We start from the raw sequence: 14,846 nt of genomic DNA, 5'->3' as shown, positions 1-14,846 counted from the left end.
TACATTACTTCACCCTGCTGCTGTTAGTCCTGGTGGAAGTTCCCAAACGTAATGCCTCAAGCTTTAGATTGCCTTTTAAGGCCACGCTTTCTCTGTACACTGTTTTCCAAATTAAATAATAGCAAAACCAAACACTGCTCCACCGATGAAACTCTGACACAAGAAATTATCAAAATAATGTATTGAAAGAAAACACACTTGAGAACTTAATCCATCAGCAGTCCTGAATCAGACCTCTAGTGCTGTGGGAAAGTGTAATTCCTCCTCATTGTAAACCTCTTATCCTCTCAGCACAAAACTTTGTCTTTGATGAATTATGATCTGTTTTCAAGAGCACAGCTAATGAAACAGGGACGTGACCTCAACAGATGACTATTCACAACAACAGGACCCTTGGCCCCTTCCACCCAGAGTGTTGGGATTTATTAGTATTATTTTTTTATGTTCACTTTGCTTTAACTATTCATTTAGTGCACAGATTCGCTACACACATTAATCTGCTCATTGCTTTATCTTCTGATAGGACTGTCGAAAAAGTAATGGTTACACTGACCTCTACTGACAGCTGAAGAGAAACAACCATTCAGTTTCCAAGGGAGAAAAAAGTGTAGGAGGAAAAAGTTTACTTTCAAATAATTTTCACTGAGAAATTGCTAGTGAATTACACAAATAATTAAAAAAGTAAGTAACACATTGAGTTAAATATGACATTTAAGTACAAAAACCGAATAGTATTTGCATGTGCAATATAAAATCTTTTATATTTTTTTATATTTTTATATTTTTTACTCTGATAGTGATATAGCTTTTACAAATATCTTACAGTAAAACCTAAAGAGATATAAACACTTTCAAAAAATAAAATAATGATGTAAACACATTTTCCCAGGCTTTTCTCATATACTTCTTAGGGCATGAGTTCTTAATTTTACATTTGTTGCAGGTTTTCAACAATTAGTATACGAAGCCTGTATTATTTCATACTGCACTTTAGTTGATTTGTTGGCATGGGCTACTAGGAAGAGAAATTTTTAGAAAAAAGTGCATAAAGAGGAATGAACCCTGTTGAAAAAAACAGCATATGCTGATAGGTATGTTTTGATGCTGGGATGCTGGTTAGGTAGGTTTCTGATGCTGGTTTAAGCTGGGCCTTTGCTGGTTTATGCTGGTCCTTGACCATCAAAACCTTAACTTGCATCCCAGCATCAAAACATGCCTACCAGCATATGCTGTTTGTTTCACCAGGGAAATGAGAAGAAAAATCTGACTACAGGAGAAAAAACAGTAAAGCTGTTCATGTCAAACTGTAAAGCTCTTCAGTCTGCCATATTGGCGGCAATGAATGTAAACAATGCCACTGAACCGAATGAAACTTGCGTATTTTGCTGATTATTGCTGCTGAAAATGAACAATTATTGTCATGTTTTGGGCTGTATACTAATTGGTTGGACCGGGAAAAACATTAGGAGTGCTATAGACTGCCAACCCTGGTGAAAAAAACAGCATATGCTGGTAGGTATGTTTTGATGCTGGGATGTTGGTTAGGTAGGTTTTGATGCTGGTTTAAGCTGGTCCTTTGCTGGTTTTTGCTGGTCATGTTGCTGGTCAAGGACCAGCATGAACCAGCAAAGGACCAGCATAAACCAGCATCAGAACATACCTAACCAGCATATGCTGTTTTTTTCACCAGGGAGAAGTTACAACAAATCAAGAAAACGAGTGCAAAAAAGTGTCAGCAAAAGGCGTTTGTGGTTGGCCAAACTGATCCAGGAATTCCAGGGCAAGAATCTTGACAACATTCGTGTTTGTTCTTATCATTTCCAGTCAGGTGAAATATTAGGCTAATATCTTAATTAACACCGCTCATACGTATCTTTACCACCTATTAACTTTGGTTTGTCAAAATAGTGCACCCTTTCCTTCTTACTAAGTCTTTCTCTATATGATTTAGCAGCTTCCACACGTTTTTTTTTTTTTTTTTTTTTTCTGTGGTTTAACCGTGCAATCCATGCTGTTGTTTACATCCAAGTATCGCCAGTATGGCCGTCAACAACTGACCATATATATATATATAGAGAGAGAGAGAGAGAGAGAGAGAGAGTAGTCAACATTTGAAGTGGATCAAAACCTTTCATTAAATATGTCCTAAAACCAAAAAGAATACCTGTTCTTGTCTTAGGACAACTTCAAATGTTGACTAGTCCTGCTGTATATGAGTCTAGATGTAAGGGATGCTCGAACATTTACACAGTTGTCTCCCAAGTAACTTCGGCTAGAAATATAAAACACCCAGCTGAAAAGTCCAACATGAATTTCCAAGCTTTTTTTGGTGCTGGTGTACCAGTTCGTTCATAAACAAAAAAAAAGACTTTCTCATTATATTGACGAAAGCAAGGAATTTTTTTTATTGACAGAGAATGTCTAAACTAATACAAAAGTAGTTTTTTAATACCTGAGGTAATGTCTGAACTACACTAAAACTTTTCTGAAATAGTTGGTGTTTAGTGGTACTTTCGATGATTAAACGCCTTGAATGGGCGCTTAACACGCCATGAGAATAGGCGGCAGTACCGAGTCTTTCACTGACGTTGTATTCAAATGATAAGCACCGAGAGACGATTCTTGTTCCGGGTTGTGCTGTTTTGTTATGCTAAGTGAAAAAACAGGTTTAAGAGTGCCACGTTATAGATACATTCGTCTTCTGAGCTTTAGGAAACCGAGTGGGAAAATATCAGGACGCGATGCAAAGACCACAGTTTCGCCATCCCCGCCAAGGCTCTGGTCCACGGCCAGCAGGCTTCCGCAGCCCGCCTCCAGCTTACGACAGGACAGGGAGTATGTTTCCATCGCCTCCGTGGGCATTTTCAACCCCACCGCCGCCGTTTGGACCTAGATTTGGACAGGGTTCACCTAATACCCCACCGAGAGAGTTTGGTGGTAATAGAGGAGGAGGAGGAGGAAGCGGCGGCGGTGGGAAATATTTTAACGGTCAGTCTCCGGGTCACACACCGCGCAGATCGAACCCCAGTCCCCGCGGCGCACCGTACAGACGCTCGCCGTATGAGAGTCCCGGACGACACTCTGGATATCAGGTAGTTCACCCGCGTTCAGGGCCAAATCAAAACACTTATGCGCAATTGAAACTTTAAAGAGTTTCATGTGCTGTAACTTCGCTTCTTTGCAGTATTCTGCTCTAATTCGAATGTACGTGCGTTTGTTTTGTTGTTGTTGTTGTTGGTTAGGACACTACTATACAATTTCTGATTAACTGTGGTCGTTTTAACGTCTTTCTGCATGACAATTTTCTCCTGAAGGGTTCACCACGGACATCCACACCGTTTGGGTCAGCGCATGGCAGGGAGAGAGGGACAAATGATATGGAAAAATATTACAAACCATCAATGCTCCAAGATCCTTGGGCTGAGCTACAGCCCATCTCAGTTACACAAACTCAGTCTAAATGCAACTCCAAACAAACCAGTACAAGCAGACAAGGGAGGTACTACAATTAAAACTTTATGTAACTTCAGTGAAAGGGAAAAGTCACTGAACAGTACTTTTTATTTAGTGCACCAGCAGTGCACTAAATTTTTAAAGTCAAACGGAGCCAGCCGAACACATGGACCTGAGGCAGGATTCACCAGCAATAATTCTTGAGAAACTGACTCCACAACATTTTTTAAAATCACATGTACTTGCTTGTATAAAGAGACATTCTCTTTTACTTTTATATCTGCACCTCAACGACAGGATCATAAAAACGGGGTGCTATTGTAACTGTAGTTTGCCATCTCTGGCCCACTCCCATGGAGTTTGCAAATCCTTCATTGAATTCAGAGGAATATGTCTTCAAGCTCAAAATGCAGTTTAACAAAAGATGTCTGATCAACACATCCGTCTACCTCTCGATATTGACTGTGTGGCTGTTAAGTAGTTCAGGTCAGGTCAAGTATTTGTAGGTTTGGCTCCTTTACTAATTTTCTATGGACTGTTTTTTTTTGTTTTAAACCTTTTGTGACGTTTTTTGGTTTTATCACAGTCTATGATCATTTCTTTTTGTATGTATATATATATATATATATATATATATATATATATATATATATATATATATATAAAAAAAAAAAAAAAAAAATAGACTGGCAACAGACATTGTAATCATAAACAGCCCACAAAGAACTATTGTTGAATAGCCAAATCTAATTAAAAGTTGTAATGCAATACAGTCCTTGTCAAAAACCATTTCAAGTTGAAATCTGTTACTCTTTATTTACAAAAAAAAAACTTGTTTAATATCTTTAAATTTAATCTTACCATGGATAATGTAGATAAAACAGCATAACATTTCTACACAAGTTGTAATTCAGTCTCTCTCTTTTTTTTTTTTTTTTTTTTTTTTTTTTTTTTTGTAGGTATTATGTTTTTGCTGTACATATACCATGTGAATCTCATATTGGAGGTCTACAAAAATAGATTTTATTAATGTAACAGAAACATAACATTTTACATTTTTAAGTTCAGTATGCTTAAATGTTTGCATTTCATTTTCATTTGACATTCATATCACCATATTACTGTTGTAATATTACATCAGTGCTGTCAGTTTTCTTTGTATTGGTTGTTAGCTAGTTCTTATAATTATTAAAATTTGGCCTTACCCTATTTAGAATTCAGATTTCTGCATGTTCAGCGTTTTGCCAAGAGACACCCAAAATATAGATGGAAAAATTAAGACATTTTTCTGGGTGTATAAGAAAGACTCAAACAAAAGAGGCTTATATTAAAAGTCTTGTATTGTAAACTTTTTTTTTTTTTTTTGCGCTCAAAGATGGTCACTTTTTAAAAGTAATGAGGGGTCTCTTGAGGCATCAGCTGTTGATATGTCAGCATCATCACCACATGGCACGCTTTCCACACAAACAGACCAATCAAGAGCTTGTTGAGGGATATTAACCCACTATGACTAACTAAACAGAGGGGGAAACACAGTGCACACATAAAGCTTTGGGTAAGACAGTTGCAGAGATAACATTAAAAAAGAAACAGTAGTTTTAGCTGCAAAAGAAAAAATGTGAAAATAATGGATGTGCTTATTCAAAACCATTCATCAAAGGGTGGCGATTCGTGTTTACTCCAGATCTGCAGGTGGCTGAAATGCAGATTGTGTCCAGCCCTTAGAGTTTCTTAGTTTTTTGTATGAATGAGTATGATTTCACAATACACTCTTCCCCATAAAATAACTAAAATTCAGAAAAATTCCATTTACAATACAAAATATAATTACACAGGATAAACTTAGCAAGAAATATTAAGTTGCATATAAGTTATAATAAAGTACACAACTCAGTCTGTGTAACAAAACATTCCAACCTGTTTTCACAGTAAAGTCAACTAAAGCTAGATGACCCTCTCATTTCTAAATTGCAAAATCTTTGTGTTATTTGGGACCCCTAGATAGCACAAAACAAACCTCTAAATCTGGTGCCACACACACAAGGATGAGTGAATAAGCCCTTTTGACTACAAATAATTTATGTATGTGCATTCAGGGAGCGATTGGGTTATATTTGAAACGAATTTGGTGCACTATTAGATTAAGGATATTAAAATGAAATAAAGGACAGTGCCAACGTTTCTGAAATGCATGAGTTTTTACACTTCACCGTGTTTGAATTCAAAGAAAGGTTTTGGTAAAATAGCCAATTAAGAATAAACTTCATTGATTCCTAAGCTTATTTGATATAATCATTTGTGCATTTGCTTGGGTGATATTTAGCATTGTCTATGTTAGGCAAATACAGTTGAAATCAAAAGTTGCAGAATCTGCAAAATGTTAATTATTTTGCCAAAATAAGAGGGATCATTCAAAATGCATGTTGTTTTCTGTTTAGTACTGACCTGAATAAGATATTTCCCATAAAAAGATATATATAGATATATAATATATAGTCCACAAAAGAAAATAATAGTTGAATTTATAAAAAATTACACCTTTCAAAAGTTTACATACACTTGGTTCTTAATACTGTGTTGTTACCTGAAAGATCCACAACTGTTTGATTGTATGTTTAGTGGTAATTGTTTATGAGTCCCTTGTTTGTCCTGAACAGTTAAACTGAGCACTGTTCTTCAGAAAAATCCTTCAGGTCCCACAGATTCTTTGGTTTTTCAGCATTTTTGTGTATTTGAACCCTTTCCAGCAATGACTGTATGATTTTGAGATCCCTCTTTTCACACTGAGGACAACTGAGGCAACTATTATATGCAACTCATATCATATGCAACTATTGCAGAAGGTTCAAATGCTCACTGATACTCTACAAGGAAAAAACTATGCATTAAGAGGGGTGTAAACTTTTGAACAGAATGAAGATGTGTACATTTTTCTTATTTTGCCTAAATATCATAATTTCTTCATTTAGTACTGCTACAGAAGATACTTGCAAGCTTCACAGAAGACAAAATAAGTTAAATTTACCCTGATCTTTAAAATTCAAAAAGTTTTCACCCCCAGATGCATTGTTTCTTTCTGAAGCAACAGTAAACATTTGAACCTTCTGTAATAGTTGCATATGAGTCCCTCAGTTGCCATCAGTGTGAAAAGATGGATCTTAAAACCATAGTCATTGTTGGAAAGGGTTCAAATACACAAAAATGCTGAAAAATTTGTGGGACCTGAGAGATTTTTCTGAAGAACAGCAGGCAGTTTAATGGTTTAGGACAAACAAGGGACTCATGAACAACTATCACCAAACAAAAAAACAGCTGTGGATCATTCAGGTAGCAACACAGTATTAAGAATCCACTGAATATAAACTCTTTAACAGTGTCATTTTTATAAACAGAACTATTATTTTTTTTATGTGGACTATATGTAAATGTCTTTTATGTTAAATATCTTATTCAGGTCAGTACTAAATAAAAAAATAACATGCATTTTGTATGATCTCTCTCATTTTGGTAAAATAATTAACATTTTGCAGATTCTGCAAGGTGTATGTAAACTTTTGACCTCAACTGTAGCTGTTTGGTTTTTTTGTTTGTTTTTTAAGAAAATTACCTAAAAGCATTTATGCATCTTAACATCCAACATTAAGGCTTTACCTTAGGAAGTAAAACAACAGGAGGTTTAAATCCTCAGAACACACCATGTGCTAACTAATAGTTTGGAGTAGTAGTGTTTTTCCTACAGTGTTAGTGTTTAGCACTCAGTGTACTCACATTCAACTAAAAGCAACTAAAGTGAACATAATCTAGTTAGAAGGTAAAAATGATTATAGTAGTCAGTTACGGTGTGCTTGAGCTGAGAAATGTTCTTATCTGATATGTCAGACCTTTGACACTGTGATTTTAATGCATATCTGATGTTCTGCCCTTTTAAACCCATTGAGAGACAACAACGAGAAGAAACAGACACAGGCTGTAGCCTAGATGTGTTTTTAAGAGATGATCTCCAGCATTTTTTCCTGGAGAGTGATGAAACCTGATGGATTTTTTTGGAAGCAGTGGAAGGGTAGAGAGGAGATGTTAGCGTTATAGTGCGACCCAGTCGTTATAAAATGCAACATCTTTCTCGAATTCTCTTTGCCAAACTTTTCCTCTTCTTTTTTCCATTTTTCTCTTTGCCATCTTCCATTTTTCTGGCTCTGATTTCACGCATGAGATCAAAAAACACCTGGAGAGATTATGAAGTTTGTATGAATGCATCATTAGTTCTGCTAATACTGACTGATTCATTGTGCTTAGTGAAGGAAGAGTTCACCCAAAAATGAAAATATTATTTACTCGCCCTCAAGCCATCAAAACCTGAACATTCTTCAAAATTTCTGTGTTTGAAACAATGTCATTTTCATTTTTGCGTGAACTATTCCTTAAAGTATCACATGTAATGGTTGCCAAACCAGTTTTTATAAGGCCTACCTTATCTACGTTGGCACGGGTTTTGGCAGAAGTCTCGACGTAGCTGACCGCCCACTGATCTGCTCTGGCCTTGGCCTCCTCCACCCCGACTTGCCGTCGGTCCTCCAAGTCTGACTTATTTCCCACCAGCAGGAAAGGTACGTTCTCCTCCTCCTTCACTCGAAGGATCTGTTCTCTACAGTTTAGAGGAAAAATGAGAAAACTCTGCATGAACTTGATAGTTAGCCAAGCTTTTGACTTGTACCCTGCAATACCAGTGTTGTGTTAATCACCAAGTCATCTCTCTACCTGAAATCAGCAGTAGCCGCAAAGGATTCCGATTCTGTGATGGAGAACACACAGAGAAATCCCTCTCCGCTGCGGAAGTAGTTGTCCCGAATGGCAGCGTAGTCCTCCTGTCCCGCCGTGTCGAGGATGTCGATCTGGACCTCCTCTCCATCCAAAACCACCTTTTTTCTGTAGCTATCAGCTTTGGTGGGCTCATAGTCTTCCACAAACTTGAAAGAGATCAGTATAGTTATACTGTTGAAGTCAAAAGTTCACATACACCTCGCAGAATCTGCAAAATGTTAATTGTTTTACCAAAATAAGAGGGATCATACAAAATCTGGGTTTTTTGTTTAGTGGTAGTTGTTCATGAGTCCCTTGCTTGTCCTGAAAAGTTAAACTGCCTGCTGTCCTTCAGCAAAATCCTTCAGGTCCCACAAATTCTTTGGTTTTTCAGCATTTTTATGTATTTTAACCCCTTTCCAGCAATGACTATATGATTTTGAGATCCATCTTTTCACACTGAAGACAGGTGAGGGACTCATGTGCAACTATTACAGAAGGCCCAAACGCTCACTGATGCTTCAGAAGGAAACATAATGCATTAAGAGCCGGTGGGTGAAAACTTTTGAACCGAATGAAGATGTGATCATTTTTATTTTGCCTAAATATAATTTTTGTTCATTTAATACTGCCCTTTAGAAGTTACAGAAGATACTTACATGTTTCCCAGAGACAAAAGTTAAATTTACCCTGATCTTCAAATTCAAAAAGTTTTCACCCCCATGTCTTAACACATCGTGTTTCCTTCTGAAGCATCAGTGAGTGTTTTAACCTTCTGTAACTTTACAGTACTAAATAAAAAATAACATACATTTTGTATGATCCCTCTTATTTTGGTTAAATAATTAGCATTTTGCAGATTCTGCAAGGTGTATGTAAACGTTTGACTGTACTTTGTGGTTAACCTCAATTTGCACATGATTTGAAATTGCTAAACATGAAGTCTTACCTCATCATACATGAATTGCAGTGTTAGTGCTGACTTGCCCACGCCACCGCTGCCCACCATTATCACTTTGTGAAGGGCCAAAGCATTCCTGTTAGCAGCCATGGCTTCAAGCAACGATAGATGGGTGGCAGTGTAGTGATGACGTAGTGAAAAACACAGAGGTAGATGGGTATTAAGGGAACCCTAGAAGGAAGAACTTTGAGAAGAACAGATCATGTTAAAGGGATAGTTCAACCAAAAATAAAAAATTGTCATTAATTACTCACCCTCATGTCGTTCCAAACCTGTAAGACCGTTCATCTTCAGAACACAAATTAAGATATTTTTGATGAAATCCGAGAGCTTTCTTACCCTGCATAGACAGCAATGCAGCTACCACATTCAAGGCCCAGAAAGGTAGTAAGGATATCGTTAAAATGGTCCATGTGACATCAGTGGTTCAACTGTAATTTTATGAAGCTTCGAGAATATTTTTTGTGCACAAAGAAAACAAAAACAACGACTTGAAAAATATTCAACAATTTCGTAAAATTGCCGTACTCTGTCCTTACCACCTTTCTGGGCCTTGAATGTGTTAGTTGCGTTGCTGTCTATGCAAAAACAAAACTCTTGAATTTCATCAAAAACATCTTAATTTGTGTTCTGAAGATAAACAAAGGTCTTACAGGTTTGGATCAACATAAGGGTGAGTAATTAATGACAGAATTTTTATTTTCGGGTGAACTATTCCCTTAAAGCTTGTTTAGTTTATTTAATTGTATACAACATTTTTTTTTTTTTTTTTTTTTAAACATACAGCAGCAACTATTTTAGTCACACAGGAGCAATTACCAACTTTCATTACTAATAATATACCTGCACCCTTTCAAGTGAGTCAAACATGTTCGGGGTATTACTTACGAATAACCAGCTTTGCCTTGTTCTCTTCATTCACCCTGCTTATAATGATGATAACATAGGCCTACATTCTATCCGATCCCCTGGTAAATGCTAAAACAATGAAGCTTCTCATGAACGCTAGCATAGCATTTGTTGGTTCCCTTCCTAACTGACACTGACATCATTGGTCACTAGCGTGAAGCAAATAACATGTAAACTCATCAATTCTCTTAAAGAACTGTCTAAAAATTGAAGTTCTGTCATCGTGTACTCACCCTCATGTCGTTTCTAACTGTATGACTTTCTTCTATGAAACATGAAAGAAGATATTTTGAAGAATGTTGAGAGCCAAAACAGTTTTGGTGGCCATTGACTTCCAATGTATAGACAAAAAACCACTGGGACATTCTCAAAATATATTAATGTTCCACAGAAGAATAAAGTCATACATATTTTGAATCACATGGTGAGTAATTGATGACAGAACTTTCATTTTTCATGGTGAACTATCTCTTTAAATCTTCCTATCAAATATAATCCGTGTGGAACCACCGGCTTCCATATAGCCAAATAAATCGAAACGCTTTAAAAAACAAGAGATTATAGGTCATGGGTGTAATGTGATTATATGTAATGAGTATATAAAAAAACCTCTGAAAACCTGAAATCATGGGCGGAGTCACTACACAATAATATAGGATTACTGCTATTGACTCAGGTGCAGACTGGTAACAACAGCCGTTGTTTTAGATTTACTCCGTTTACACAGCTCGTGGTGTGTATGGAGAGGGTGTGGCTACGCTATGCAGGATCGTTGGCTGCTTCCACGTGATTGACGCTCCATTAACAAGCTTGTTGGTACAAAGAGTGAGAAAAACGTTGAATGGAAAATTTAAATGAGCACTTGATTAATGGGGCATCACATTTCTATAAAGGTGCCTCAATAGGCTTTTGTTTGTGACCCTGGTTCATTTTAATAACAGATGAGAACGTTACAGGGTTGCGATGTGGCATAAAGTAAAGTTAAAGAGCCAAAAATGAAAATTCTGTTATTAATTATTCATGTCATTCAAGACCCAGAAAGGTAGTAAGGACCTTGTTAAAATAGTCAATGTGACATCAGTGGTTCAACTGTAATGTTATGAAGCTATGAGAAACAAAATTAATGACTTTATTCAACAATTTATTCTCTTCCGTGTCAGTCTTCGACCACGTTAATGGCAGTACAATGCATGCAGCGCTCTGATGTAGAACCCCACACATAAACTCTTGTGAAAGACTGACAGGGAAGAGAAGACATTTTTGCATAAAGTCGTTATTTTTGTTTTCTTTGCACACAAAAAGTATTCTTGTAAATAAAGGTTGAACCACTGATGTTACATGGACTAATTAATCGATCTCCATACTAACTTTCTGGGCCTTGAAAGTGGTAGTTGCGTTGCTGTCTATGCAGGGTCAGAAAGGTCTCGGATTTAATTAAAAATATCTTAGTTTGTGTTCTAAAGATGAACGTAGGTCTTACGGGTTTGGAACGACATGAGGGTGAGTAATTAATGACAGAATTTTCATTTTTGGGTGAACTATCCCTTTAATATTTCTAAACCAAAGACTACAGTTTTGAACTGGTTGATAAATATTTTAATAGCGAAGAAAGGGCCTTTTGTTAATTCATACAGATGGCAAGGTCAGCGAAAACAAGTGAGAGCACCTAATCAGAGATATCCCGTGCTTCAAAATTAACCTTGTCTGTCATCATAGTGGTATATTTACTCTTTAACGTTTCAAAGCAGAGCATTGTGTCTGAGTATAATGTATATAAATAATAATTAAATGTGAAACATTCTCTCTAGATGGATGGATAGGTAGATAAAGCACAAAGTTGTTCATTTAAGGGAACTGCTTTTGGTCTACAAATGTGACCCTGGACCACAAAACCAGTCATAGGTAGCACGGGTATATTTGTAGAAATAGCCAACGATACGTTGTACAAGTCAAAATTATTGATTTTTCTTTAATGCCAAATCATTAGAATGTTAAGTAAAGATCATGTTCCATTAAGATATTTAGTAAATTTCCTACCGTACATACACTACCATTCAAAAGTTTGGGGTCAGTAAGACTTGTAATAGTCTAACTTTAAAGAAGTCTCTTATGCTCATCAAGGCTGCATTTATTTGATTAAAAATATAGAAAAAAAAAAACAGTAATATTGCAAAATGTTTTTACAATATAAAATAATGTTTTTTATTTTAACATACTTTAAAATAGAATTTATTCCTGTGATGAAAAGCTGAATTTTTATCAGCTGTTACTCCAGTCTTAAGTGTCACACGATCCTTCAGAAATCATTCTAATATGTGGATTTATTATTAGAATGATCAATGTTGGATAATATCAACAGTTGTGCTGCCAAATATTTTTTGAAACCTGTGATTTTTCTTTTCTTTTTTTTTCAGGATTCTTTCATGAATAACAAGTTTAAAAAGTACAGTGTTTATTCAAAATATAAATATTTTATAACAATGTAAATTATTTATTAATAACTTTTAATAAACTTTTAATTATTAACTTAATACATCCTTGGTGAATAAAAGTATTAATTTCTTAAAAAAAAAAGAAAAGAAACAATAAAAATGTACTGACCCCAAACTTTTGAAAGGTAGAGTATATCAAAATTTTAATTACTAATATGCATTGCTAACAACTTAATTTGGACAACTTTAAAGATGATTTTCTCAATATTATGACTGCACCCTCAGATTTCAGATATTCAAATAGCTGTATCATGGCCAAATATTGTCCTATCACAACAAGCTTATTTATTTAGCTTTCAGATAATGTATAAATCTCAATTTAAAAAAAAAATGACCCGCATGACTGGTTTTGTGGTCCAGGGTGACAAATATGCTACAATATTCTGACAGTGTAACGTTAAAGAGCTTATTTTATGAAGAGCTGCACAGGTTCTAACTCCCTTCATATTCAGCAGCATTATTTAAAATCTAAAATCTGTGCTGTGAGATTCACTATAATGTAACTGTACATGCAAATATCTTTTACGAACAGGGTGCGGACTGCAGAGGACATACTTCTATGACAAATAAATAAACAAACTAACTTAGGCTCCATAACGGAACAACGGATACAACACATGTCCGTGATATTTGACACCTGTTCCATTTGTACAGTCGTTTACAGCATAACAAGACTGAACTGCGTTAATTCACTCAATAGCCACTAGAGAGTGAATTATTCTAACACCGGGGTCCTATCATCCAAAAAGGGGATCTCGATCAGACCAATTCAGAAAAGTGCTCAGATACAAGCTAATGACGGTTGCTGAGCTAGCAGGCTAACTCGGTTGTCTCGAAATGACACGAACAAGGGGCTGCTGTACTTCAGAAGCACTTGAGAGTAAAATCACGAGTGATTTTCCTGTTATATTTAAATACTGACAGGGCGCTAACTGCCACTTCCGTGTTTAAGAGAGGATTTGGTTTTAGCACTCCACTGCTAATAGGGAAAACGTACTGCTTGAGAACTTAGTACGTGGTGGTATATCAAACCATTGAATGAATTAAACGAAGGTCAGTGTGTTATTACAATAAAAGTTATTTTTTTAAATATATACTTACCAAACGAACGGGCACTTGCGTGTTCGACGTCTTGTTAGCTTTGCTGCTACGAGCAGATTTGTTTTGCTTCAGTGCATGACTCAGAAGGGAGCAGCACTGCTGACAGCTTCGCCTGGCTGGGCTTGGTCTTCTCACGGACTACCAGTTTACTTGTGAATTGAAAGAAAGAAATGTTTGTATATGCTAAGACCTGAACGTGTTAATGCCACATAACTCGACGAGTGACGTCTGCGTCATATATTTCCAGCTCTATTGCTAATAGTTTTAGTGTTGTTTTAAACTTTATGTAATTCCAGTGTCTTCTAGGCGATGGTACGTCTACAGTATCGGATGTACAGTAGAGACTCAAACTAGCATGTTATGTTTTGCGACGTCATCACCTCAAGAAAATTGTCCGCCTAGAGGTCTCCTAGATAACCGTACAGCACTGCCAGGAAGCCCACTAGAAAATACATGTCCTTTTTAATTGGCATGTGTAGCCTTCAGTGAAATATAGGAATTGCCAACTTTATTATAGTAGTTCAACCCCCTAAAAAATCTAACCACTAAACCTGCTATGTGATTATGAAGTTGACAAATTACATACAGATCTCTTACTGAAGGCTGTAGTGATGGTGAGCTGGACTGTGATATCAGTAACTTTCTAGTTCCTTTCAAATACAAGCAAAACTAATTGAGTTATGAATTAGAAATTAGTTATTTTGTGAAATATGTGACATTTCTGAGTCTATTTTTCTAATTATTTTTAATTAACTGGTCTCATACACTGTAAAAAACAATTTGTTGAGTCAACTTAAAATAATTTGTAACCTGGCTGCCTTAAAATTTTAAGTTCAGTCAACTCAAAAAATGTTTATTCAACTTGAAATGTTAAATTATACTAAGCGACAACTTAGATATTTGAGTTTTAAGGCAGCTGGGTTACTTACCCATCTGTTAAGTTTAGCAAACACAAATATCTAAGCTGTTACTTAGTACAACTTAACATTTCAAGTTGACTAAACTTATTTTAGTTGACTGAACTTAACATTTTAAGGCAGCAGGGTAACAAATTATTTTAAGCTGACTCAACAAATTGTGTTTTTTATTTTTTTTACAGTGTAGATCCAATTTTCGTGGATCTACGAAGCAAG

At 36.0% G+C, this 14,846-nt stretch overlaps 2 protein-coding genes across 3 annotated transcripts; one reads left to right on the top strand and one right to left on the bottom strand.

Moving 5' to 3' along the window:
• The first annotated feature begins 2,599 nt into the window (after positions 1–2,599).
• Positions 2,600–4,387, top strand: mplkip (M-phase specific PLK1 interacting protein). Its single transcript, XM_051134476.1, has 2 exons — positions 2,600–3,092; positions 3,315–4,387. The coding sequence occupies exons 1-2, from the start codon at positions 2,742–2,744 to the stop codon at positions 3,510–3,512; spliced, it is 549 nt and encodes a 182-aa protein (XP_050990433.1). The 5' UTR covers positions 2,600–2,741; the 3' UTR covers positions 3,513–4,387.
• Positions 4,388–4,799: 412 nt separating this feature from the next.
• Positions 4,800–14,092, bottom strand: ralab (v-ral simian leukemia viral oncogene homolog Ab (ras related)). 2 transcript variants are annotated; one of them, XM_051134455.1, is made up of 5 exons: positions 13,714–14,092; positions 9,200–9,395; positions 8,209–8,417; positions 7,921–8,095; positions 4,800–7,675 (listed from the first exon to the last, which is right to left on the bottom strand). In XM_051134455.1, the coding sequence occupies exons 2-5, from the start codon at positions 9,299–9,301 to the stop codon at positions 7,553–7,555; spliced, it is 609 nt and encodes a 202-aa protein (XP_050990412.1). In that variant the 5' UTR covers positions 9,302–9,395; positions 13,714–14,092; the 3' UTR covers positions 4,800–7,552. The 2 variants fall into 2 exon arrangements, with proteins under 2 accessions (XP_050990412.1, XP_050990420.1); XM_051134463.1 differs by lacking the exon at positions 13,714–14,092 and adding an exon at positions 10,100–12,491.
• Positions 14,093–14,846: the final 754 nt, after the last annotated feature.

Source organism: Labeo rohita, chromosome 2 (assembly GCF_022985175.1).
Source record: "Labeo rohita strain BAU-BD-2019 chromosome 2, IGBB_LRoh.1.0, whole genome shotgun sequence".
In the NCBI taxonomy this organism is placed as follows: Eukaryota; Metazoa; Chordata; class Actinopteri; order Cypriniformes; family Cyprinidae; genus Labeo; species Labeo rohita.
This window is presented reverse-complemented; position numbering and strand designations above follow the sequence as displayed.